The 26,880-nt window shown below is 42.2% G+C and overlaps 2 protein-coding genes and 1 long non-coding RNA gene across 7 annotated transcripts in view; all 3 read right to left on the bottom strand.

Annotated features, from left to right (window-relative positions):
- Positions 1 to 203: 203 nt before the first annotated feature.
- Positions 204 to 15,921, bottom strand: FAM3B (FAM3 metabolism regulating signaling molecule B). Of its 3 annotated transcripts, none has more exons than XM_082221360.1 (8): positions 15,432 to 15,921; positions 10,520 to 10,663; positions 9,785 to 9,908; positions 8,461 to 8,519; positions 6,316 to 6,366; positions 5,805 to 5,892; positions 2,774 to 2,906; positions 204 to 426 (listed from the first exon to the last, which is right to left on the bottom strand). In XM_082221360.1, the coding sequence occupies exons 1-8, from the start codon at positions 15,451 to 15,453 to the stop codon at positions 343 to 345; spliced, it is 705 nt and encodes a 234-aa protein (XP_082077486.1). In that variant the 5' UTR covers positions 15,454 to 15,921; the 3' UTR covers positions 204 to 342. The 3 variants fall into 3 exon arrangements, with proteins under 3 accessions (XP_082077486.1, XP_082077487.1, XP_082077485.1); XM_082221361.1 differs by lacking the exon at positions 15,432 to 15,921 and adding an exon at positions 11,780 to 11,924; XM_082221359.1 differs by lacking the exon at positions 15,432 to 15,921 and adding an exon at positions 11,106 to 11,756.
- A 2,262-nt stretch (positions 15,922 to 18,183) lies between these two features.
- On the bottom strand, positions 18,184 to 20,624 carry LOC309531698. The gene is made up of 2 exons (XR_014219373.1): positions 19,960 to 20,624; positions 18,184 to 19,922 (listed from the first exon to the last, which is right to left on the bottom strand). It is a non-coding gene; the product is annotated as an uncharacterized lncRNA (long non-coding RNA).
- Positions 20,625 to 23,141: 2,517 nt separating this feature from the next.
- The window catches only part of BACE2 (beta-secretase 2), a 40,356-nt gene continuing 36,617 nt past the window's right edge, over positions 23,142 to 26,880 (bottom strand). For 2 of the 3 annotated variants that reach the window (XM_082221344.1, XM_082221345.1), the window contains exon 9: positions 23,142 to 26,478. In XM_082221344.1, the coding sequence (XP_082077470.1) occupies positions 26,225 to 26,478 (254 nt within the window). In that variant the 3' untranslated portion in view covers positions 23,142 to 26,224. The remainder of the gene's footprint in view (positions 26,479 to 26,880) is intronic. The other variant, XR_014219372.1, reaches the window with a different exon arrangement.

Genomic DNA, 26,880 nt, shown 5'->3' with positions numbered 1-26,880 from the left:
GGCTGCATGCCTCCTGCCCTCCCTCCCGAGCCAAAGGTCCACCCAATTTCCTTCGGAGCTGATTAATAGGTGCAGCACGCTCTCCCCTATTCGCTCATGAGGAGGCGGCACCACTTTATCTGCATATTCATGAGCTTATTTATTATTCATGAGCTTTCGCGGGCTCCCCCAATATTTTTTATAAGTCGGCGCCCCTGCTCAGCTCATAGTATTGTGGAAAAGTATGGGCAATTTCATGGCCAAAGACATCCCTAAGTATGGCAAACAAATCATTCTGAGATCATGTGGTAAAAATGCAGTGCACTCCTTTGTTGATACATCTTAACTGGAGAATCCAGACCGTTAGTTTTTTGGAATACAGCCCTCTATCTGGACTTCAGCTGGCCAGCCATTATATCGATTCTTTTTCGCATCAGAGTGGTTGATCTGTTTAAAAGAGACGTATAAATAGCAATTCAGTTTATGGCTTCAAAATAATGTAATTGTGAAAGTCTATTATTGCCATAACAAGAGAAAATAGTGTGGCTTCCAATCAGCCGCAAGTGGGGGGGGCACTTTGGAATGGGGAAGAGCTGCAGCTCATGTTCCTTGCATTCCGAAGGTCCCAGATTCAATTCCTGGCATCTCCAGTTAAGGCTGGGAATAACTCTTGTCTGGAACCATAAACAGCAACTACCAGTCAGTGTGGACAATACTGAGCTAGATGGACCAATGATCTGAGTCAGCATAGGGCAGCTTCCTACGTTCCAAAATACACAATGGAAGCAACCCACCCCTTTTATCACTAAGCTTATGGAGAAAAGAAAACGCTAAAGCCGATTTATCTAGATCAGTTCATGTGAACCACATAGTTTTTGGCTCCATCAAAAGGGCTTGGGAGTGTGCTGCAAAGTGGGATAGCTTTGGCAAAGGTATTTGCCAAACGGGGGACCCACAATTGAGATCATGTTTGAGCACAACCCCTTTCCACTTCTGACTGAGAATATTCAGGCAAAAAACTAGGTATTATATGTTTGGGTATCGTCAGAAAGGACAGCCCCATGTCCAGTTCATAGCATTCCTATATAATGTCTACTACAATGTATCTGTATTTTGACATTACGGTCGTACCTTGGAAGTCGAACGGAGTCCGTTCTGGAAGTCCGTTCAACTTCCGAAATGTTCGGAAACCAAGGTACAGTTTCTGACTGGTTTGCGATTGCACAGGTGTGCTGGAAACAATAGCGGAAGCCATGCTGGACATTTGGCTTCCAAAAAAAGACCAGAACACTCACTTCTGGTTTTCGATCAGGAGCCAGAATGTTCGACTCCCAAGGTGTTCAGGAGCCAAGGTAGGACTGTACATTCAAAAAATGGAGAGAGACCAGGAAGGAAAGAAAAGTCAGTGGGCAGCCTGGATACCCCTAGCTACCTTATATTATCCTGGGGCAAATATCTAAACAGGAGCACTCCTGCTAAGGGGTATGCCATATATTGTGGCATCTTCGATATAAGCATCTGTTTGACAGGAGTCAGGATTGAAAACACTTCCAGCTTCCTCTCCCTTTAAAATTAAGGAGCCTCTGGAGTAGAGCAGAGAGGAGCTGACACTAGAGTAAACTTTTGAGCATGTGATACATTTGGGGGGTGTATAGGCCATGATACCTAGCCAGAGCTTTTTAAGGACATGCAGGATGGAAATAGTAAAGCAACTGAAACAAATTTAGAAAGTGAATCAATAAACTTTCTCAGGGCGTTTTTGTTTTTTTTAAAAAAACTAAATCAAATATTGACTAAATAAAAAAATAAAATAAAAAATTCCTTCCAGTAGCACCTTAAAGACCAACTAAGTTAGTTCTTGGTATGAGCTTTCGTGTGCATGCACACTTCTTCAGATACCAAATAGTGACTGTAATTGCCTATTAATTCAAAGAACCACCTCCTAATAAGGGAATATGGAGCTTAATCTTGGACAAGAGTTAATGTTTTGGTAGGTTTCTTTTTTTTTTTGCAACATCTTAATTCTATTTTGTTTCTGCAGCAAGACATACTAAGTAGCAGAAAGAAATCAGACAATTAAGTGGTATATGGTAAAGATGCTAAACTAAGAAGGCCCTGTTCTGATTTTAAAGCAAACTGTTACAAAAGTGGACGGTAATATACTCTCATAATATTAGTTAAGTTACTGTGTGCAGAGGAGGGTGACTCTATGATAAAGTGTCTGGAAACCAAGCCTTATGAGGAACGGTTGAGGGAGTTGGGCATATTTAGCCTGATAAAAAGAAGAGACTGAGAGGGGATATGGTGAGCTATTTTCAAATACCTTAAGGGCTGTCACATGGAAGATGAAGCAAGGTTGTTTTCTCCTGCTGCAGAGAGGATGACTCAGACCAATGTAGTCAAGTTACAAGAAAGGAGATACCAGCTAAACATCAGGAAGAACTTTCTGACAGTAAAAGCTGTTTGACAGGAGAACAGAATCCCTCAAAAGCTGGTGGACTCTCCTTCATTGGAGATTTTTAAGCAGAGGTCGGAGGGGCCATCTTTCAGGGATGCTTTAGTTGAGATTACCACATTGGAGGGGGTTGTACTAGATGACCCAACTCTCTAATTCTACGGTTCCATTACTGCAAGTTAGCCAATATGGATAGCTTTTATTTCATTTGTTTGGATGTCCATCGTAGAACATAGCTAGACTACATGAAACACATCAGTATTTAAAGTTCTGCAGTTCCAGCAAGTGTTTTCTACATCCATATACATTTTTGAGTCTCTTAATTTACACAAGTCTTACCCTTTCCCTTTGTGTGTCGGCTGGCAGTTCAAAACCTTTTGCTGCTATAAAGGCCCAGCTTGACCTGAATTTCAAATTCCTTATTTCTTTACTTCCTAGATCTGCTATTGCCTTTTTCGCGTCCTCCATTAACCTATGTGAAAGAGAAAGGATTAATCTGAATTTTGTACCTTTGACAACTCATGTTTGCTAAAAGCTAAAGTCTGAATAGGATAGGATAGATTTCTTCCGGTATTCTTATTCAGATTTCATTTCTTCCTAAATTGTTTTCTTTAGCACATAGAAATAAAGAGCATTAATAGCACAATCCTAAGCATGTCTACTCAGAAAAAGATCCCACTGAATTAAATGGATTCATTTCCATGCATCACCTTATCACCTGCTTGCAACACTACCAGTCTTATTTATTCTGTTAAAGCCACCCTTAAAATACATAATAACATGAACAAGTTGTTGGCAATCCCTTAGGAACAAAGGATCCAAAAAAGCCAGCATCAGGTATCAAGTTTCTGCATCAGAGAAATATTGTGTTCCTGTTTTAAAATTATGCAAAAGGATAAAACTAATGATTGCACAAGTATATCTAGTGCATTTTTTCTGGAGGGAAAGGAGGGGGTACTCAATACGAAGTAAGTTTGTTTGTTTATTTAGGGCCCAGTTGCACTACCACACTCTCACACACGAGACAGTGGCTAAATGTAAGATGTGATTACGTAATAAACTCAAGTAGACAATGATCTGGATTACAAATGGCCACAACATTAGTGATTAGAGATATAGGTGGATTTTTGGCTCAGGCATTGAGTGTATATCATTCCAGTCCCAACCCTTGAACAAAAAATAATAATTATTTAATTCAAAAAAGATAAAGGAACTCAGTTCTCCTATGTTCCTGCTCCACCCCACCCCCCGAATACCGTATTTTTCGCTCTATAACACGCTCCCAACCATAACACGCACATAGTTTTTAGAGGAGGAAAACAAGAAAAAAAAATTCTAAACGAAACAGTGGATATATGATTTTTGTGGTTCATGCTGTGGCCACAGACATGTGATCTGACGGTAAGTTTGGGGTAGCCCAATGCAAAAATCCTGAGGATCTATGTGGATCCGTGCTTTGTAACCACGTTTTTGCACCACTGCGACCCCAGGCAACAGTGGGTGTGTGATTTATTTGGTACAAGCTGTAGCCATGGACATGCTATGTGATCTGATGGTGAATTTGGGGTGACCGAGTGCAAAAATCCTGAGGATCCATGTGGATCCATGCTCTGTAACCACGTGAATGAAGGAACTGTCAGTAATGTATGGTATCTCCAATACAGTGATGAAGGAAGAGGGGGGGAGCTCACACTTGTCCTAGGCAAAGCAGCCAACTCCTATAGGCCTAGGTGCCTTCACCCCCCCATTAAATATTTGAGGGAGTCATCCCCCACCCCCCCATTGTGGTATGTGAGTGGGGCTTACCTGGCTGTCCCCCCAATATTTTTTGAAGTTGGAAGAGGGAGGGAGGGAGGGAAGGAAGAGAGAGGGGGAACTCACATTTGTGCAGCTGCCTTGCCTCGAACCGGAGCAAAAAGGGGAGGAGGAGACTCAGGGACAGGAGCCTTGTAAGCCGCTTTGTTTGAATTTACCTGTGAGGTGCTGGGGGAGGGAGGGAAGGGGATGCCCTCTTTGTCCCTCCTTCCAGCTCATTGTAAAGAAAGCAGAGTAAGAGCTGCTTACATTTGTGTAAGGGAGAGCCATCGAGCAGGCAGACACTGAGAAAGAGAGGCTGTCTCCCTTTCCCCACCTTGGCTTTTACACGCTGCCACCGGCTTCTGAGCTGCCTCCCTTCTCCCACCTCTCCAAAAAGCCATAGAGCAGGCAGACAGGAGGAAGAGAGGCTGTCTCCCTTTCCCCACCTTGGCTTTTACACGCTGCCACCGGCTTCTGAGCTGCCTCCCTTCTCCCACCTCTCCAAAAAGCCATAGAGCAGGCAGACAGGAGGAAGAGAGGCTGTCTCCCTTTCCCCACCTTGGCTTTTACACGCTGCCGGCTTCTGAGCTGCCTCCCTTCTCCCACCTCGCCAAAAAGCCATAGAGCAGGCAGACAGGAGGAAGAGAGGCTGTCTCCCGACACTCAGCTGTTGCTCAGCTGTTGCCGGCTTCTCAGCAAGCCAAGCGGAGGAAGAGAGGCTGCCGAACAGCCAGCAAGAGTGGCTCCTCCTGCCTGCATTCGCTCCATAACACGCAGACACATTTCCCTTTACCTTTTAGGGGGGAAAAACTGAGTGTTATGGTGCGAAAAGTACGGTATATATCAGTCACATCAGTCATGATGCTACTAGGTGACACTTTAGAAGTCTAAGTGAAGTTTAGAAGTTAATTACAGTCGTACCTTAGCTCCCAAACGCTGTGGGAATTGGATGTACCAGCTCCCGAACAATCAAAAACCAAAAGTGATTGTTCTGGTTTTCTAATGTTCTTTTGGAAGCCAAATGTCTGACAGGGCTTCCACAGTTCCCAATTGGCTGCAGGAGCTTCCTGCAGCCAATCAGAAGCCATGCTTTTGAAGTTGAACGTTGAACAGACTTCTGGAACGGATTCTGTTTTACTTCTAAGGTAAGACTGTATCTGGATCATATAGAAATCTTTGAGTTCTTACGTTACAATGCCCCAAGATACTCTCTGTCTCAGTGTATTTTATAACCTGTTGCTTGTTGTGGTGCTATATAATTAAAAATAAAAGAAAAAGAAATATTAAAAAATAAATTTAGAATTTTAAACAACTGCTTGAGGAAATGAGTTTTGAAGCCAGTATTTAACACAGTCCTCAAAAAATGACATGAACACCAGACTGTGGCCTCCAAGGGGTCCATGTATGTATACTGTATAGGAAAATTCAAGTGTATTTGGTAAGATGGGAGGTAAAATTTATCATACTACCACATATTTTGCTACCTTATTTCTCACTAGCTATGTTAAAAACCACTAGCTATGTTAAAACCACTAGCTATGTTAAAAACAGGGCCATCAATCTGTTTGCTTACCTTGAGCTTCCATCATCATAGGTCACCATCAGAAGCAGAGATTTCTGGGGTGCTTTTTGGACAAAATCAGCCAGTGGTCTGGAGAATGCTGTTAATGGCCGTGGGGAGAGAAACCTACATAAATGTGCTATTTCCCCCTCAAACATTGTATTCTTGCTCTTTTCGGACAAGGCAGGACCCAAGAAAACTTTGAGTAAAGTTTCACTCGTGGGTAGAACAGGGTGGTCTCAGTTCCAGCGAACTGGAAAAGGGATTCTCCCTTCCCCTGACATCCCTTCCCCCCAAAACTCTTGCCTTCCAACTCAATGTCTCTCTTCCACTGAAGGAAAAGGAGCAATATAGAGAAAGTGCTTGGGATGGGAGCCTCAGTAAAGGCTGAGTCGTATGTCCATGATCCAAACAATCTGCTGTAGACATGCTCTACTCTCTGATATTGCATAAGTGTCATAACTGCATGAGGGTTTTTGGCAGACACTTTTATAACAATATTGAACATAGACATGCCTCTTACCTCCTTGCCACATGTCAAAAGATTTTGCATCAACAAGCTTCCCAGTGTTATCTGTAAGGAAGAGAATGCATTAAAAAAAAGAAAGAAAACAAGACAGAAAAAATGTTTCCAAAATCTCCCAAATAAAAATGTTTAGTTTAGAACGAAGAGGACAATAAGCACACATCATGCACTATATATGCAGGTCTGTGCATCTATGTGTAGGCAAGGTGGGCACCTCTGGCCTTTGAATCAATCCAGGCCCACCTGTGGGTCTAATTTGGCCCATGAGGCCTTTCTCTCCAAACCAATCAGATGGCACCACTGATGATGTTCAGCTGATGTGTGGGACCTTCTTGGAAAGTCCACCCTGTGTTGATCCCTCCAACCTTCCCAAAGGATCAGCATGGGGAAGGCTTTACAAAACAAACGGTCTGTTTGCTTTTATTGGAGTTTTGTTCTCTTCACTGCTGCAAGAAAGCACTGTCCCTGACACTGGAGCTTATGTCTACTTTAGACATCAGCTCTGACAAAAACTGCTCTGTCACACAGCAGTGAGAAAACAGGCACTTTTGTTGTTGCTCAGGTCCATTCTTCAGTGCACAGGTGTGATATAGCGGGGACTGACTTAAAGCACACAAACTTTGCAGCAGTCTTCGGTCCCCGTCCCTCCTGCTTAAAATGTTTTCATTGAAAGATTTCCATAGATAAGAAAGGTACACACAGTGTCTTTGTTTTCAGTTTATAGAGTCTTTTCTACAGGTCAGTTACATTTTGTGTGAGACACTGCTATCATACACATTGTGATGTTGGGAGAGAGAGAGAGATTGTTCCAGCTGTGATCTTTAAAAGAGTGGAAGAAAGTGCTGCAAAGAGTGCTCAGTCCCTGCTCTCCCATGCTGAAACGGGATCATGGAGAATACAAGGGATTTCTACAGGTGTGTGGGGGGGAGGGGGAGACAATCCACCTGACAATCACGTGACATCTATTTTTAAAAAATATATTTATTAAAAGTTTTTAAGCTATAACAAGACAATCATGTGACATCTAAGTGACATGAGACTGACAAATGGATTGTCCCACCCACCTGCTAAAGTTGGTTGGTGGGGTGAGGCCAGATAAAGATCCCAGAGCCAAAAATAAATAAATCCCTGCTCCTGGTATAGGTAAAGGTCCCCTGACCATTAGGTCCAGTCGTGACCGGCTCTGGGGTTGCGGCGCTGATCTTGCTTTATTGGCTGAGGGAGCCAGCGTACAGCTTCTGGGTCATGTGGCCAGCATGACTAAGCCGCTTCTGGCGAACCATAGCAGCGCACGGAAATGCCATTTACCTTCCCACCGGAGCGGTACTATTTATCTCCTTGCACTTTGACGTGCTTTCAAACTGCTAGGTTGGCAGGAGCAGGGACCAAGCAACAGGAGCTCACCCCGTCGCAGGGATTCAAACCGCCGACCTTCTGATCGGCAAGTTCTAGGTTCTGTGGTTTAACCCACAGTGCCACCTGCGTCCTGCTCCACTGCAAAAGTTGGCAGGGAAGATACCAAAAATAAACAAATTTCAGTTACACTGCTAAGTTTCTATCTCAGGAAACACCTAATCTATAATGATATAAATCCTAAGATCCAAACAAAAAGTTAAAGTCCAGTTGGTAAAGCATGAGACTCTTTATCTCGGGGTAGTAGGTTCGAGGCCGATGTTGGATGAAAGATTCCTGCATCGCAGGGGGTTGGACACGAGATGATCCTTGCGGTCCACTCCAACTCTACAATTCTATGATTCTGTGAATCCATGGCTCCTTATAAAACTCACTGAATTACAAGTTGTGTTGTGTGCAAAAGGAAGAGCACTCAGGAAAATCTATGATAAGCACTATAAATGAGACAAAGCAGGTGAGGTATCACTGTTGTAAATTATACATTTTATAACGGCCACTAAAGTCTTTAAAGAGCACTTTTAATGAGTGCTCAAACACTTTCAAGACAGTAGCTCAGCAATCCTTATGGCAATCATGGCAGACAGGCCAAGGCAAGGCCACCAGAGTGAGTTAATGGCAGAGACGAGATTCCCAGTGTTGCTTTCTTGGTTCACAGTCTCATAGCCACTTTGACATAGCATTTTTTATTTCTTTAAAAAAGCACATACAGGATTGTGTCTTTTTACTCACAGTCCACAATGGCAACATTTATTCCTCTTCCAACATTTTTACTTTCTTTGCTCATAAGTCTGAAATGGAAACACAAAGTGTTTATCTGGGAAATATGGCAGACAGGAGGTGCTTTCCTGTGGTATTTAATAATGAGATAACAGTAGAGGGTGATGTTAAACTCTGTTCCCACTCTGTCAGGACTTTGAAGCACAGTGTGGGGCTTTTTGAAAGCCCCTTTGCAAACAGCCCCACACTGCTCTTTAAATCAGCCCACTCACTGTCCTTTGTTTGCAATAAGGCTTTCTAACAGTTCCATGCTGCTTTTTGAAACTTCTGTTGAAACACTGCTAAAATGGATACCCTACCTCCCCCCCAATTTTAACAGTGGTTTCAATGGAAACTGCTTTCCCCTGCTGAAACAAGGTGTACAGTACTTGCAATACCCATGATGGACATTGGGCATGCACCTAGCTTCAGCAAAGGAACCATTAAAAGCTCACTTTAAGCTCCCAGTGGTTTCCTTGAAATTACTGCCCTCACCTTCTGCCACGTTTCACATCAGGTGTAGGGTGGGTAGTCTATTTAGAAGCAAGTCTCACCTTTTTCAATAGAACTTACTCCTACATCAATGCACTAATGGAAAACAACAACCCACTTTTGTGACAAAACAACACCATTAGCCATTTAATCAGTGGAACACTTGAATAAGTTTAAACCAATTTCACTCTCATTGCATCCTTTTCTATGGGAACTGTAGCTTTATTCCTAGCTGGATAAATGGGTACAGTATTTGCAAGCGTCCATTTGCTAGAATTTTAGTCTGTTTCTCAAAAGCTTTTTTTAAAAACTGTTTATAAATATCTTGTGTGTAAATTGCCTTGAGATGTTGGTTTTGAAGACAATTAAAAAATTGTAATAAAAATAGTGCGAAGGTTCCAAAAATCATGTCCACAGGAAGCTGCCTTGTACAGAATGAGACCACTGCCCCATGTAGTCCATGACTGTCTATATATTAATTCCCCAAAGGCCCAAGTCAAGGTGGTTGGGGAGTTTGGTACAGTTCCCCCAAAGGGCCCTCTTTCCCCCCAAAAGGAATGCATGAAATTTAAGTAAGGAATGCCTTGAATTAAAAATATACTGTGTCTATACTTGTACACTGAAGCACCTACAGATGGAGAGGAAAGGCATGCAGCAGTTGGAGTGATTGTCTATGGCCCCTCCCTAGTTTTAATAGTGTTAAAACTTCCTACCTTCTCATACCACTACAACTACCACTGGAGGTCCAATGGACTCTGTTATAAATAAATGGCAAAGCTGGCCTTAAGTGTTGTTCAGTACTCACAGCTGATCTTCAAAACAGATCTTGGCGATGGACTTCTGACCACCACCACTGAGTATGCGATAAGCATAGCTCCCAGGCGAACATGGAGACCAGTGGTCACATTTCAGTCTTTTTGGGAGTGGTGCTGAAAAGTACATTAGATAGGAAGGCCTTTGAACACTGGGCAACCATCATTCATAGTTGAAGCCCAACACACAACTAAGCATGCTAATGTCCACTAAAATTACCAGTAATTGGTCTGACCATGTTTAACTCCACTTTGGATTGCGGCCAACATTTATTTTGTCATGTTGTAAATTATAACTGTTAAGTATAGCAGGTTTTTCTTCTTCATGTGACAAGTCATCTTAACCAGTGCTGATGTCAAACAATATAGTTTCCTCAAACCTGTGGCTGCTGCCAACCCAGATCTTTTATCTGATCACCCTCAATGTTTTGCAGTCAGTGAACTGGAACATAGGTGAGGAAAGACTGATGTAAATGTTAAGGTCAGGTGCTACATCAAGGAGATGTAGAGAGCAGATGTGGTGCAGCAATGATTGCATATTTCAGGTAGAGGCAAAGAACTATTCTTACAGTCTGAAGGGGTGGGATTTACTCTACTAAATAATCAGACCATTTTTACTTGGGTAGCACATGAGACAGAAGTTATTTTTTTTTTTTTACAAAACTTCTACTTAAATAACCATGTGCCTTAGAATATTAAAATACATCCAGGAGAATGTGATCACATACCTTTAAGTTTTGGTTTCTCAGCAATGTTCTGAAGGTCGTTGAAAGCTGATGCTAAGGAGTCTTCAGGTATAATAGATGCCAATAGGGATCCAAAGTACCAGGCACAGACAGTTGCAAAGATAAACCCTCCTAACTTCATAAAATCTGAAAAAATTAACAAACATTTTCATGACAGTCGAGACAATCTATGTACATTCAGAAGGAAAAGTGGCAACTGCCAAGCTCACTGAGCCACAAAATATTGTTGCACGCCATCCCAATCGCCAGGCAGTGTGAGATTCCATGAGTTCCATGCATTTCACCAGAGTTTGTGTTTCCTTTGGAAATGAGGTACAGTGGAGGCTGTGACATATGGTTTATTCACACAAATATAAAACCTGAGTTCACATCATTAACGCCCCCAAAAGGTACTGTTTCTCCCATAGCCCCAGCTATGTTGATGATGGTTGCTGCAAGTGATTCCCAAACAGAGAAGATGCAAATGTCTGAAACACGTCTAGCAAAACTGTCGCATTGGGATAATCCTCTGGCCTCCCTGCTCCTTTATAGCAAACCTTCTACTACCCAAAACAGTTCTTCTGTTTACATTTCTTAGTGCAGAAAGTATCGATCTGATGTATAGAGAACATTCCTATTCCACTTAATTCAAGAGGGTTCTGGAAGCTTCTCTGCGTGAAAAAAGCAAGCAGAAGGTTCATGATGTTTGTGTTATTCCTTCAGAGAAGCTGAGTACAGTTGGCTTAAACTGGTTTTCTTATCTCTTTCTGTCAAGGTCATGCTGACTATAAAAGTAAGGCCAGAAGGAGCCTGCGTTTCACTTTCTCTTTCTATCTCTTTTCCTTCTGGTGTGGTGTTCTGTACATAATATGCTTAGTGTTAAGGTTTAGACTTATTATAAGTTATTGCAAGTTTAAGTTAGGGCTGCTGCAAATGGATTTCTTATGGACAGTGCCAATCCTGAATGCATTGGATTTGTGACCATTATGCTCATTTGCCTTCAGTAGCAGTAAAGCTCTGCTGGATGAAATACAATTGCCTCTGCTCTAATCCCATAAACAGTCATGATTTTACCCCGAAATGTAAGAGACAAAACTTTTCACCCAGTGAACCAGGAAGTCCTATATACTGTGTAGAATAAAAAACCTGAAGTGTTGGAAGGAACCCGAAGGATCATCTAGTACAACACCCTGCAATGCCAAAATATGCACCTATATGGGGATCAAACCCATGGCATTGGTATTATCAGCACTGTGCTCTTACCAGCTGAGCTAAAATACCGTGTGGTGTCTACCTCAAGGCAGTTATGTTGGTTGAACAATGTCTGTTTGGAATTTGTTGTTGTTTAGTCGCTTAGTTGTGTCTGACTCTTCGTGACCCCATGGACCAGAGCATGCCAGGCGCTCCTGTCTTCCACTGCCTCCAGTAGTTTGGTCAAACTCATGCTAGTAGCTTCGAGAACACTATCCAACCATCTCGTCCTCTGTTGTCCCCTTCTCCTTGTGCCCTCAATCTTTCCCAACATCAGGGTCTTTTCCAGGGAGTCTTCTCTTCTCATGAGGTGGCCAAAGTATCAGCTTCAGGATCTGTCCTTCCAGTGAACACTCAGGGCTGATTTCCTTCAGAATGGATAGGTTTGATCTTCTTGCAGTCCATGGGACTCTAAAGAGTCTCCTCCAGCACCGTAATTCAAAAGCATCAATTCCTCGGCAATAAGCCTTCTTTATGGTCCAGCTGTTTGGAATACTTGCTCTTTTTTCTTCTTCATTACCTTGATTTCCTAGGATAGGGATGGGAACCTCAGATGCCAATCTAGGCCTCTTTTGTCTGGCCCTCCTCCCCAGGTCACACACCCTTTCCACAGTCATGCTTTGCACTCTGCTCAAGTGTACTTGCCTTTCTCAAATGGGTCTTTGAATTCTAATCATGTGCCTAGCTTGCCTAAATAGAGGATAGAGGGAGTTGTGGGGGTATATGTAGAAACCAGCCTATTATACAAAGGTAAAATGTACCATATATTCACTGCCCTGACCAGTTTTGCTCTGGCCCTACCCATCACTGGCATGTGGATTCCTCCTGGAAGAGGGCCCAGAAAGTAATGTGGCCCTCGGGCTAAAAAAGGTCCTCCACCCTTGCTATAGGACATAGTACATAGTCATTATGAATTTATCTAGATATCAAACTCCAGCCACAAATCATTATGGAAATATTTATTGCTTATCTACAGCCTTCAAGCATTCCACACATTTTCTTAAATCGATTGTACAACACGCTACTCACGAAGTTACACAAGGAATTTAAGCCTTGCCAGCAAATATTTTTGCCAGCCTAACTTTTCTTCATATTCACTTCTTTGGAGCACACATGCTATCACTATCACTGTCAGCTTAACACTTCAGCTTCTACAGAGTAAATGTTAGCTCTCCACAAACCTAATTACAGTGGTACCTCCGGTTAAGAACTTAATTCGTTCTGGAGGTCCGTTCTTAATCTGAAACTGTTCTTAACCTGAGGTACCACTTTAGTTAATAGGGCCTGTAGCTGTCTCTGTGCCGCCAGAGCACGATTTCTCATCCTGAAGCAAAGTTCTTAACCCGAGGTACTATTTCCGGGTTAGTGGAGTGTGTAACCTGAAGAGTCTGTAACCTGAGGTACCACTGTACATGCTAGCCATTTACTCATTATGGAGGGTTACAAAGAGCTCACTCATCACTTTCTTCTGCCATGTAATGTACACAAATATGAGACCCTCAAGGCACTACCAAAAAGCTAGCCAGCCAGATTCTGCCCCCCCTTTGCAGCAATATGCCTTTGCAATGTAACTTACAAATATAAACAAGTCAATCCAAGAGTAATGTAAACGTATACATTTTCAGAAGTGCAAGTTGTCAAAACTTGAAACTGTATAAGTTCTTCAAGTCACTTACATTAAATAAAACCTTCTTGGCAGTCAATACGATTTTGGGTTTTAAAAAAGTAGCCCATAACTTTCTCACTGCTAGAGCACATAAAGCTACCTTATGGTGGCCAACTTTTCTACAATGGCCAGCAACCATCTAGTTCTGAAAACGTATCATTGCCCTTCTAGGGAGTTCTGAAATGAAGAGAGGAATATATCCCTAGATGAATTATAGAAATGCCAATGCAGGATATAGCGCACAATATCGTTCATCCATCCTGATTCATATATACAAAGACAGTGATTTGTTTGCTACATAGGGCATAATCAAACATCCACCAACCACTAGTGGGGCTTTATGGAGCAGTATGGGCACATCCACAGAACGGATGCTCCCAGAAACAACAGTGGGAGAGGGTGGGCAGGACGATCCGGCTCAATGTCAACGCACAACAGCTTAGACTGGCTCATGATCCAGCAGATTTCAGGCCAGCTCAGCCTCTAAAAACAACAACCCAGAACGCTTCAGATAGGGTTCTTGATCAGGTGTCTTAAACCTTTTCAGACCCAATACCCCTTTAGAAACCCAAATATGCATTTGGGGACCATTTTTTAAGATAAGAAAGAAGTAGAGTCAAAGCCCTGCTCCTGCCCTTATAAGGGATTATGAATAAAGCGAATTCCTTTAATATCCCCACAAAAGCTCCTGGGCCTATTTGTCTGTGATATCGCAAGCTTAATAGCTTCCGGAGAAGCTCCCGTACCTTCAATTTCTATCCACTTTGAAGGCAGGGGAACACAAAGCTTAGTTATACACTAGCACCTCTGGTTATGTATTTAATTCGTTCCGGAGGTCCGGACTTAACTTGAAACTGTTCTTAACCTGAAGCACCACTTTAGCTAATGGGGCCTCCTGCTGCTGCCGCGCTGCCACCACTGCACAATTTCTGTTCTCATCCTGAAGCAAAGTTCTTAACCCGAGGTACTATTTCTGGGTTAGCGGAGTCTGTAACCTGAAGCGTATGTAATCTGAAGTGTATGTAACCCAAGGTACCACTGTATACAGTATAGAAAGGTTCAGGAGACAGACTGAAGCAGAGAGCACCCAATTACTCAGAAACAAAAAAACCAAAAAAAATTATTTAAAAGTGCTCAGAAACAACATTGCAGCTTGGGCACACCCCATGAAGGAAATAATAAATATTATTGCTTACAGGACGTTTTGTTCTGTAGTGCGTGGATAGCTGAAGGATTTAGGAGAGCTGACAACTCCCAAGTTGCACACAAAATGTTGCCAAGAATAATTCAGGAAATAGAGCAATATAATGCACCCATACAATCTTTGTTCTGCAACATAGAAGGGAATTGCTACGGAATCATTAGCTAGACATTTGGCTCACAAATTGCAACACAGGCATTCAAATGGTGTCTGCCACATCTTGCGATTGATTATCTGGGGTGAGGCTTAACTGGGCCCCACAATATCTTATTCAAGTTGGCACCCCTGATGCACAATGTCCCTTAAGTTAAAACAGAGGTTCTCAACCTTTTAGCACATTCAGCCTCTGCTTGAATAAACCTCTATTTTAACCTAAGGGAGATCATGCAAGTTCAAAGAGAGCCCATGAGGAGTAGGTGGGGCCTCCCACATAGCTGTCAGTTGCAGACTGGAGGGGGGGGGAATCCTTCTGTGCTATGGAGGTTAATTTCTAAACGGGACGGGGACAGGGCTTCTTCCCCCTCATATCCCGCCTTGCCCAGTCCCTGATGAGCCACGACCGCTCAACAGCGAGGGGAAAGCACTCTGTGCGTGCTCAGAGGCGCGCATTTTAAGCACCCTAACGCTGCAAATAAGTTTGGGCTCCCGGGAGCAGATGGGTCGAGTCTCGTCATCAAGAAAGCGTTGCAGCAAGCGCGGAAGTTTGCGCAGCCTCTGACAAGGAAACAGGTCGATTAGGAATAACGAAAAGGCCACAAAAGGTCGGGGGGGGGGGAAGAAACTTTTGAGCTACTCACTGTTGCAGACCGCGCGCACCATCGTCTCCCGTCTTGCTGGGACTCTTGCTGTCCCAGGTGGCGGACGAGGAAACCTGGGCGCTCCTCGCCCTCTTGCCCTCAGCGCCGGGCGCTTCCCGGTTCACGTCCCAGCCAGCCAGCCCGCCCGCAGCAGCCGCCGCCCTCCTCCGCCAGGGGGCGAAGCCGGGAGGCTTCTCTCGCGGGGAAGGAGCCGTCGGAAGCCGGTGCCACCAGCCGAGTGCGGGCTCCTCAAGCGTCTGCTGGTTGCGCCGCCGCCTCTACCCTCGCCTGCAAAACGGGCTTTGGGAATAAACTTCGCGAGCGCGTCGCGGGGAAGGGAGTTCCGCTGTTCTCGGCAGGCTCCCATTGCCGCGCAGGAGAGTCCAGCCCAGGCTCGTCAACTCGGGCGAGGTGGCTTGGAATTTGCTCCCTCCGCCGCGAAGGGTGTTTGGAGGAGCTTGACGCAGAAGGCTTCCCCCAGAGGCTTGCAAAATGCAGAGAGCATAGGCGGGCCAAAATATTTAAAGGGGGGGACGACTGGATGTACATTTCCAAAATATAAGATAAAAAACAAATAAAATAAAACCTACATAGAGCAACAGTGTTTTCTGTTGTGTAGGCTCCTATTTGTTATGTGCAAATGGCTTTAGACACCTGTTAGGTCCATAAATTACCATATAACATATATTCCGCACAAAAAACAGCGACAATTTGTTGTTGACAAAGGACAGCTGGATATATAAAGGGCCCCATTACTTTCAGTAGCTTAGGGCTTCATCAAACCTAAATCCGGCCCTGTACATGGCATAAGCAAAGTTAGTAAAAGTACAAAATATTAAAACGGAAACCCACATGATGACATATAATAAGCAGCTGCGACGATACGGCATAGCACCAACAGGCAGCAAAATTGTCACCACCCATCAAATACTGGGAGAAGAAACAACATCCTTCAGGTGCCTCACAGGGCAGTGGGGGCCATGGCTGAAAAGGCCCTCTAGCTTATCCCCACCCTCCATAGCTCCCTCTGAGGGGCAGCAGGAAGAGATGAAGGTCTAAGGATAGTTCTTATCAAGAGAGCTGCTATAAAATATATTAACCCCCACCCCTAAACAAACAAACAAAAGTTATGGATTGTGGGGTGGCATACACTTCCCATAATACACTTTCTGTATGTGATGGAAGAGGCTGAGGTCCACGAAAGGGCACTCTTAGCTACTGTAAGCCATGCTCTGGTTGTATCCAGACGAGTCTTCAGTAATGCACCCTACATGCCTTTACAGACAGCCTGGAAACTGGTTCAAAATGCAGCTGCCAGAGTCCTGATGAGTGGTCAGCTTCTAAAACAGAGCTTTCCAAACTGTGTGTCTCTATACATTAGTGTGTCAGCTGCTGTGTGTCCTCTCACTCTTCCTGGGGCTGGAAAGGGGTTTGTTTCATTGCTAGTAAAACTGAATTACTGTGTTGTGAAAACAATGCAAAACTGAATTACCGTGTCGAGAAATGATGCATGTCTAGATGTGTCCAATTTATTTTTTTTGTTGCACCAGACATGTATGGCAGTGTGTCATTTTAGGCAGCTTAAGCTTGCAACGGGGACTTCCAATTCATTTGGAAGATTGTATAAGAGTGCCACCTTGTGAATGATACAGTGCATTTTACTTTTAGATCAACTGAACTAATAAGAGACATTTTTAAATTTAACAACTAGTGTGCTATCCAACTTGCAGCTGTTATGTGTGTGGGTGTTCCATATATTTAATGAATTGAATGGTTTTGTATGAATATCTTATTAGACTGTATGTTTTTAAATATGCTGTAAGTCACTGCAATACTTCTGTATAACATAAATAATAAACATCCAAAGATATTTTTTTTAAAAAAATGTGCTGCTTAAGACCAGAATTAAGGCTCTCTTGAATTTGTTCACACACCACAAAGCTTTTGTAAATTATGCTTTCTTATAGCTTTCTTATGTTCCTACGCGTTTCCTTGGTCTTTCAGGCACATATCTAGATGGATCTCACATCATATTGGTCCTATATTGCCTTATGAGGACCTGAGTCTTATTGCATGACTAGAGTAAATTTTCCAGCAGGTTGATCAGTATCCGTTGCTTACATCAGTAGCTGGCAGAATGGGTTTAAACAGCAGAAATGAGTTTATTCCCCTTTTGATTTTTAATTGTAGAAAAGAAAGGAAATAACTTCCATGTTTATGATGCATAACATTCCCCCATTCTTTTCTTCCTCTGTATGTGAAATCAAATTATAGCTAGTATTTCTTGCTGCATTTTTCAGTCCAGCTTGCTGTATTCTTGAGCTATATAAATATTTATATTTTGCCCTTGGGTCAAATTTGCCTTCATTTATACTTAACAAAGTGCTGTAGAAAGGAACTAAATTAAGTGTCATAGACTTCAGCAAGGCTAGGGTTTCACCCAGTGACCTATTCTATGCTTACTTTATAACTACAATTTGTTTTCAAATTGTTCCCAGTTCCAGGAGTTTCAGAATTCTTTCACTCATTATTCTCTTTGCATCACTGCCTGTGACCTGTGCTCCTCCAACGCCTATCACCCTGTGTGAAGGAAGAGCTTCTCATTCCAAAGACACTGCCTATTTCCATGTTCTTCCCTCCGTTTCCTCACTATTCTGTTACCTGCCTATGCTGCCTATGTAATGGCATTATGAACACTGATGACATGGCATAAACATAAAGAGCATTAAGCGTACACACAAACACACACACAAGAGGTTAAATTAGTTTATTAATTTAAATCAGCAGGAAATATTTCCACATACGGTACATCTGTGAACAGAAAGGCTTGGAAGTACAAAAATTATGAGCAGGTAAAAAAATCTAGTAGTGACTGACAAGTTTTCTAGCATCTCATATTAAAAAAGTGTTAGTAATGCAAGATTTTGGCCCGCTGTAGTTTATTATCAAGCTACAGTGCACTGTTTTAAGAGATGGAAAGACGAGACAACTCCTGCCTTCAGGCTCACAATCTAATAGACATGATTCAAAAGGAATGGAGGAGGGAATGGGGAAGCCAGCAAGTTTCAAGCAGCAGTTCTTAAAATGACATCATCTCAGCAGGACCATCTGATCTGGACAGGTGGGGTTCCCTGTATTTGGCATGCATGCACAACCCAGTAGCCCTGAGCTAGTCTCCTGGTGGACAGCGGAGGTCAGATTGTGCTTTCCATCAACTCTGCATCCCCAGAGCAACAGATTTTAATTGGTCTGAATGTTAGAGGTGTATCAGGATTTTTTAAAAAAAGATACAGTGATACCTCAGTTTAAGAACAGTCCTGTTTACAAACGATTCGGTTTACGAACTCCACAAAACCAGAAGTAGTGTTCCGGTTTACGAACTTTACCTTGGTCTACAAATGGAAACCAAACGGTGGAAGGGCACTGGCGGTGGGAGGCCTCATTAGGGAAAGCGCACCTCAGTTTAAGAACGGATTCGGTTTAAGAACAGACTTCAGGAATGGATTAAGTTTGTAAACTGAGGTACCACAGTATTCAGTAAGCTAAGCAACTGTACCAACTTAAGAGTTTTAGAAGCTCAGTTTGTATTACCAAAATATACAGTTCACACATTGTTGGCTAATCTTCTTTCCTAACATCTTAATGATTTGCTTGGTGCCTTTCAGTGGGATCGCCTTCCTCTGCAATACTTTAGGAAGATTATTACTACAAATCCATTGGTTTAACCCTCCATTAACAACAACAAAAAAGGCAAAACATACAGTGCAGTTCTCACCAGCAAACCAACACATTGCAGGATTTCCCATTAACAAAAGTTTAGTGGAATAATTTGACAGTGTCAGGCTAACATGACACACCTGTTTCTGTTGAGCTCTCTCATTCTAGCTAATCTGGTGGCCACTTAGGTAAAGGGACTCCTGACCATTAGGTCCAGTCATGGATGACTCTGGGGTTGCAGTGCTCATCTCGCTTTATTGGCTGAGGGAGCCGGCGTACAGCTTCCGGGTAATGTGGCCAGCATGACTCAGCTGCTTCTGGCAAACCAGAGCAGCGCACAGAAACGCCGTTTACCTTCCCACAGGAGCTGTACCTATTTATCTACTTGCACTTTTACATGCTTTCGAACTGCTAGGGTGGCAGGAGCAGGGACCGAACAATGGGAGCTCACCCCATCGTGGGGAATTGAATCACCTACTTTCTGATCAGCAAGTCCTAGGCTCTGTGGTTTAACCCCCAGCGCCACCCGCATCCCCAGGGGCCACTTACACATTGCCAAAATTGAGGAAAAGCATCTCCCAAAATAAAAAGGCAAGAGATTTGAATAAAATTTGCACATGCTAACATATGTACAGATGCATATTTAGAAATAATTAATGTATTAGAAATAAAACACATTTCACCACTGTGGGGAAGACTCTGTCCCAAGTGTTCTGTGTTCCTGCCTGCTCAGTCTGATACTGTCCAGGTGCAGTCAACGCCAAGGCCCCTTCTCTCCCTTATTGTTAATCAAAACTAAACAGCTCTTCACATAGAGGACTGTCCTCTATAAAGAAGGACACAATGACACCCTAGTATCAAAACAAATCAAACAGCTCCTTACCATTTCAAAACTCTCAAGCCATGGCAGACTATGTTAGGACTCCTGTCCTGACGTGCTACATTTTTATGCTCAGGGGGCTGCACAAACACACAAAAGTCCAGTGTGTCAGGATTAGTTTTCTTTTTAATTTCAGTCATTCAACACCCCCACCCTGCATTGTTAGCAAAATATTGATAATAACGCAAAGTACTCAGATTACAAGGAAGATTTGCCCATGGATAGGAGTCCATGGAAGACAGAAATAGTAACCAATTGCTTAAAGCATTTCCCCTATAACACACTACTCAGGCCCAACGTTTTCTTATTGGGAAAAGATATTAAGGCTTCTTACTAGGTTATGAACACCTATAGTGTGCCTATCTGAGGGTCTAACACAGTGAGTGAGGCTTGCTTCTCTGAAATGTACTTCAAATTGTACGTAATCATAAGAACGCAATAACAGTACAATATTTAGACAAGTTTAAACCAGTTATTAGAATTGCAAATTCTATGGTTCCAATTTCATTCTTCTATAGGGAAGATGTACTTCAATACAACAATCCATTAATAACATATTTTACTAAAGATGAATGCAGTAAGCACTTGAAGTTAATATTTTGTTGTGTGTGTGTGTACGTACACACACACACACACACACACACACACACACACTCTAATAAAAAAAATAAACAAATCAAGCCATTTAGAGCAGCCTTTCCCAACCACCAAATGTTTTGGACTACAACCCCAAATGTCTCTGATCCACTGGCCATGCTGGTTGGAATGGATGATAGCTGCAGTCAAAAACATACAGAGTGCTCCAGATTAGGGAAGGCTGATTTCAATTTTAGAATCATTATGCACATATTCTATATTCCATCCCAATTTTAGTAGGCAGATTACCTCCTGTAACCTACATGGGTGGAATCCAGTGTTGAGTGAGTGGACTTCTGCTTGCCCAGGGTAACTTCCCCTTCCCCTTCTCCCTTCCTGTACACTTCCAAAGTGAGGTTCTGTTGCACGCGTGAAAATCACTCATGCACTGACAGTGTCAGGTACAATCCATGGCAATTTAGATGGGGAAAATTTCTACATGGGGATCCTTCCTCCTTAGTATTATGTACTATGCCTTCTTCTCTGCATAGGCTATGCCTTCTTCTCTGCATAGCCAAATTTATTAATTAGTATTTGTATATTTATATTAAACCACTGTGTCAATGAGGTTGGTTGAATTTCCCAGACTTCAGTTTAATTTAAGTCTGACAATGTGGATGCAGACTCACAATAATACCTCGCCACAGAAGACAATACACTTCACCTTTATTTTCAAATCTGGAGAATTCTTATAGGCATCAAGAATATGGCTGAAAATAAATGCAAATGCTTTACACAACCCCTGACAATGTGCTAACACTGTGATTTTGAGGAAAAATATAGCCAGACTCATTAAAATTCACTTTTCAAAGTAACCAAGAGCTTTGTATGTTGTTGTGTACAATGGTTTCTGTGAAATGTAAAACATCCCCTTCAGAAGATGGAATTAATCCACCCATTCCTAAATATGAAGAAGGGGGAAAAGCCTATCAGGAAAAAAGGTTGTGGAACAGAACCAGCCCAAGTTGAATTTCAAGTAGGTCCCAGAGAGGTAGGAGACTCTAGATAACATTATAGGCAGTCTTGACAGATATCAAGGAACCAACTTTTTTAAAATAAATAAATATGTAAAAATACGATTAAGCCTCTGGGTATAGCTCAACACAGCAGAATATCATAGATGCTTTACATTATCTAAAATTACCAACATCGCAACCTCTTTCTAGAGTACAATTACCGCATTAAACAGGGAGGTTAAACCTCTTGGCTGTCAGGAACTGCTGGAATCTCATATCATTGAACTGCAGCTAGCAGCCTTCTCAGTGAAGAAGCTTCTGGACTGACTCCACCCACCAAGGCTGGTCAGTGGATCCAGAGTATAAAAGGTGGGCCCTTCCTTGCACTGCAAGGCATTTCTAAGCCATGGTGTGTGCCTGTCCTCTGGCCCCAACTTGTCCATCAGTTGCTACGCCTAGCTTGTCCCTCAATCCTGCCTTGCTTATCAGTTCTGACAACTGGTCCCTCTCATGGCTCTTGATTCTTGGCTCCCAAATAATCTCAAGAGTGCTGTCAGTTGCCCAGCACCAACTTTGACATATATTACATAAATTTTACTTCCACCTCTTCTACTTTGGCACAAGTTTCCCATTCTAATGCTACCAGAATCCAACACTCAAAATTCTAACATCATGGAAGTGGGTCAGTTGGAAGATCTTTCAAGACCTTGAATATGGGAACAATCCAAACAATGTACACGGGCAATTAATAGAGCAGCAGAAAAATGATCTAGCTTACAATGCAAGCAGGTTCCAATATGCCTTCATTCTAGTAAGAAACACCATCTTGAGATGCAACAGGATTACTTCAACCAAGACAGATGAACTGCTGTCCAAGTTAGCATTTTATTTTATTTTATTTTGTAAAGGAGAAAGACACAGGAATTGGAATATTTTTGTGGTGATCAATCAGAAGGCCAAATGGCAAGAATGTTATTTTTCTTTTCTTTTTAAAAAAGCAATCCCTATTAACTGCTATGAACACCTATTGCAGAAGTATAGTAACAAAATGTTTTGCACTGAGTTTCAGTTCACTGAGCACTGTATATTACAGAAAACACATGATTATTTTTACTGCATTCTATCTATTCTCTTTGCCAGTAAAGCCATTAAGGTGATCCAAGAAGTCAAACAGAGTTTCTTCCAATAGCATTCTCAGCAGTCTCACAAGATACAGCTGTTGCTGAACAAAAACATTTCAGAATGGAGGTGGCAGAAAACTGATATCTGAACAAAACAGCAAAACACTTGCATTTTTATTTTTTTTACAATGCACTTGTCCGGAAGTAGGTTCTTATCTTGCCTAATATGCTAATGTTGAAACTGTAATTAAGTGTTTTTTTAAGCAAGCAAACCAAACCACACAAGCACATATTTTTGCTGCCCCTTAGAGATACTGGCCAGCTGCAGATACTTCACGTGAGTATGCTGATCATGCACACTGTCTCAGAGAACGGATACAACCTTGTGATTCAGTCTGAATCCTGTATTTCCACTAATATATCTTTATTTTAAAAGTCAGGGACCAAAATTAAATTTCACGGCAAATTGGGAGTAATGTTTACTGCAGGATGTAGCAGCTGAAGGTCAAGAACGGCAGTTTCTGGTGGAAAGCACATTTCCCATTTTTAAAACAATGTATATTATTGGGCAATCCCCCCCATCCCAATCATTCCTCTTATTCTAAAAGTTTTCAATTTACTTACAAGTTTCTTTAAAGAATTTTAACAACAGAAAAATGTAAGGGGGGGCACATGCAAAGCTGAGAGGTGCAATGTATTTCACAGTGCATTTTCTTAATGTGCTTCAGGTTAAAAATTGAACCTTTTCAGTGCTGCCATGGTTGCCTGAGCAACAGAGCAATAAACTACTATAATATCTGCCACTGGACATCTCAGTTTAGAAAGATGGATGAAAGTTGTGCTATAAGCAAATGTCAAGACAGCACCGTCTTCATTAGCCATATTTTTGTGGCAAGGGATCCCACTATATATCATGAGTTTGTTTCTTATATTTTATTATTGCTTATGCTTTTTTCAAGTATTTATCTTTACAGTGTCCAAACCACCAATTCAAAATGAAATTATTATTTAATAGGCACTGAAGTGAAATACTGCCAAGTGAAAATCTCCAGATAAATTTGCCATTAAAAGGAAAACTTATAATGATGCTCAGATAATCTGCCAGCATGTTCCCCTGCTTCAGTATCAGCAAAGGGCTTAAATACATGCTTCAAGGGTTTTAGGTATTCTTCACATAGACAATAGCTGACAGCTTACCATGTGATGAAAAGATTCTATACACATGTGCGCACACACAACCAGTGTGTGTGTGTGAGTGTGACTTTAAATAAAAAAGGGCTTGCTTTTGAATGTTACTTATGAACCAGAAAAATCAAATCGGAAGCAGGGGAGCCGAATAATTTACTTCCCTCTAAACAGAAAACAAGTTTTCTCTGACATGTGCCTTTCTGGTTTAAGAATAAAAGGCAAAACTGTATGATGGATTGGGTTTCAGAATGGCTTAACAGCTGTGTGTGATCAACATTTTGAGCCATAATTTTCCCCACTTTGTAGAAAACTCCCATCGCACATGATATCCAGATCCATCATAGGAAAAACTATGGAAGGTAAAGAGTCTTGTCCAAATGTATTTAGGGAACAGTATGGACATGAAATGGAAACCTTTGCAAAGCAGAGTTACTGACTTGGCATCACTGGTGGAACAGATTTAGTACCTGTGCACTAAAAGCACTGTAAGCTTGTACAAAAAGCATCCATGAGGGGATCGAAATGTGATGTGCAATGGAACCAGAAGAGTAAAATGTGAAGAGGAAAGCATACAGGCCACCAGTCTATATAACAAAAGCTGCTATTTTCCACATCCTTGCTTGGACATCAAAAATCCCATGTGAGTGATCAACCAAGCACATGGAAGATTTTAATAAGAGAATGGTAATCACTGGGATGAGGGGGAAGCGATTGTGCTGTCTTTATCAGAATTAAAGCGTTTCCCAGCTTCTGTAGTACTGGATCATTAAGTATAGAGGAAATTGAAAATCAAATAGTAGAAACACTTTACTGATTTAATAAATCTCAAGTTTGACTCTCAACTGGAAACCTATGCAAAACTTATGAGTTTTGTTTTCAGTGCTTTTGGACAGATTCCTCCCTCTCTCTACAAGTCAAAAGACTTGAGTATGGACACAGCCTATTCATACAAGTATTTCAGCCTGCAGAAGCCTTTGGGGAGGGGGAAGACTGGCCTAAATGGGTTGTAGGAATGTTGTTGCCACATACTGATTTCAACACAAGCTGTCCTTAAGCTTGCAAGTACAAAGATACATGGGCATAAGTTGGCATGGCTGTAGATATTTCTGCACAGGTCCTAGAGCCTTACTCTTGCCACAGAGATATTAAAATGTTCATATTCATCATCTGGCACACCTCCTAGCTCACTGTCCATTCATGAAAAAAAACACCCCTTTGCCTTTCACAGCTGAGGCCACAGCCAAATGAGCCACTTTTCAACTGACGATTCACCTTACATTGCATTGTTTTCATTTCAATTGCTAGGCATTAGAGACATACCCAAAAGGTGTAAAGAGAGGCACTTGCCCCTACAGCCCATCTGCTTTGCAGGATGCACGTACAAAGGCTTGAAGAACCCATTCAAAAATTAGCTATGCATGGATTCAGAACACAGGATGCTAATGTGGGTGGCAAAGTCAAATATTTTCAAATGCCATTAAGTGGAAAAAATCTTGAAAGGACAGCTGAAAGGAAATTGAGTAGTTGTGTTGTATTCCCATGGAATGAATCTTTTTCTATGTCAAGAACTTGCATCACACTTCTGAATGGCATCCTTGTATATTTGGAGGTAGTTTTGTTTTATACTAAGGCTGCACAATAGGTTTTGGTTTCAATGTTTTTCCCTACTTCATTTCTCCTGAGAGTTACAAAGAGAGACCCATTGAAAGTGCAAGATACTCTCCTTGGTCTGAAGGGGTGAGGGGATTATATTTAGTCTGTATTGCTAACCTCATTTTCCACTGTCCACTGATGAAGCTTCACAATCAACCTACTGATTTTTTAAAAAAAATAGAATGGGGATAATAAGAAAAACAGACATAAATAAAGCTTTTGGTTCATCATTATGATTTGGTATCCAAAGTTTGAATAATGGCTTACCAAACACATGCAAACATTTTTTGTTTTTTTCTTAGAGTGGGGTGGGGATGGGAATAGAGAAGCCAATCTTTTTCGAACTATGGAATAAGTATTTAGCATTTTTAAAAATGTACTTATTGGCTGAGCTGCATGATTGTCAACTAGAAAAGCAGAGTAGCACTTGGAGTGATTATGCGGTATATGTATTTGGTTCAAAAAATTGTTAGAAAAAAAGCTTAGAAATTATGAGGCAGCAGAATTGGAGAACATCTTCTGGTGAAACATGTGCTTAAGTTTGCAAGGAGTGAAGCCTGGACTTCTACCTTTGGTTGGAACAGCCTGTCCATGGTACTGCTAAGCAAAGTGCAAGTATTCCGTGAGCTTGGACTGAATTCTTCATTTCCATCGATGCCGTACTAAGGACGATTCATCATTTACAATGTCATTGTCAGAATAATGACGACGACAGCGAGCAGGCAGGAGCAGTAAGACAATGAGCACCAGAAGGACAAGTCCGCAGAAGCTCATCAGTGCATAGGACACAATCCACAACAACGGTTCATGGAAGGATATTGTGGACACACAGGTGCCTGCTACATCTGTAGTTTCAAAAGGACCTTCAATCCCAGATACCGGAGAACCTCCAATTTCTAAAAGAGAACAAAGGAATGAGAGAGACACAAATGTTTAAAAGGTTTACAGCTTTAAACTGTTATATGCATGTAAATATTTAGGGCTGGGTACACTAAACCATAGGGACGCGGGTGGCGCTGTGGGTAAAAGCCCCAGCGCCTAGGGCTTGCCGATCAAAAGGTCGGCGGTTCGAATCCCTGCGGCGGGGTGCGCTCCCGCTGCTCGGTCCCAGCGCCTGCCAACCTAGCAGTTCGAAAGCACCCCCGGGTGCAAGTAGATAAATAGGTACCGCTTACCAGCGGGAAGGTAAACGGCGTTCCGTGTGCTGCGCTGGCTCGCCAGATGCAGCTTTGTCACGCTGGCCACGTGACCCGGAAGTGTCTGCGGACAGCGCTGGCCCCCGGCCTATAGATGTGAGA

This window comes from Podarcis vaucheri (assembly GCF_965113315.1).
Source record: "Podarcis vaucheri genome assembly, chromosome: 4".
Classification (NCBI taxonomy): Eukaryota; Metazoa; Chordata; class Lepidosauria; order Squamata; family Lacertidae; genus Podarcis; species Podarcis vaucheri.
Note: the sequence above shows the minus strand (reverse complement) of the source record. Positions and strands in the feature narration are given on the sequence as shown.

Excerpts from the sequence above, each read along its gene's own strand:
- FAM3B (XM_082221359.1), bottom strand. The coding sequence starts at position 11,217 with ATGAACCTTCTGCTTGCTTTTTTCACGCAGAGAAGCTTCCAGAACCCT. Across the intron at positions 2,907-5,804 it reads TATGATGATGGAAGCTCAAG|GTTAATGGAGGACGCGAAAA; the intron begins GTAAGCAAACAG and ends TCTTTCACATAG. Across the intron at positions 427-2,773 it reads CCGACACACAAAGGGAAAGG|ATCAACCACTCTGATGCGAA; the intron begins GTAAGACTTGTG and ends TCTTTTAAACAG.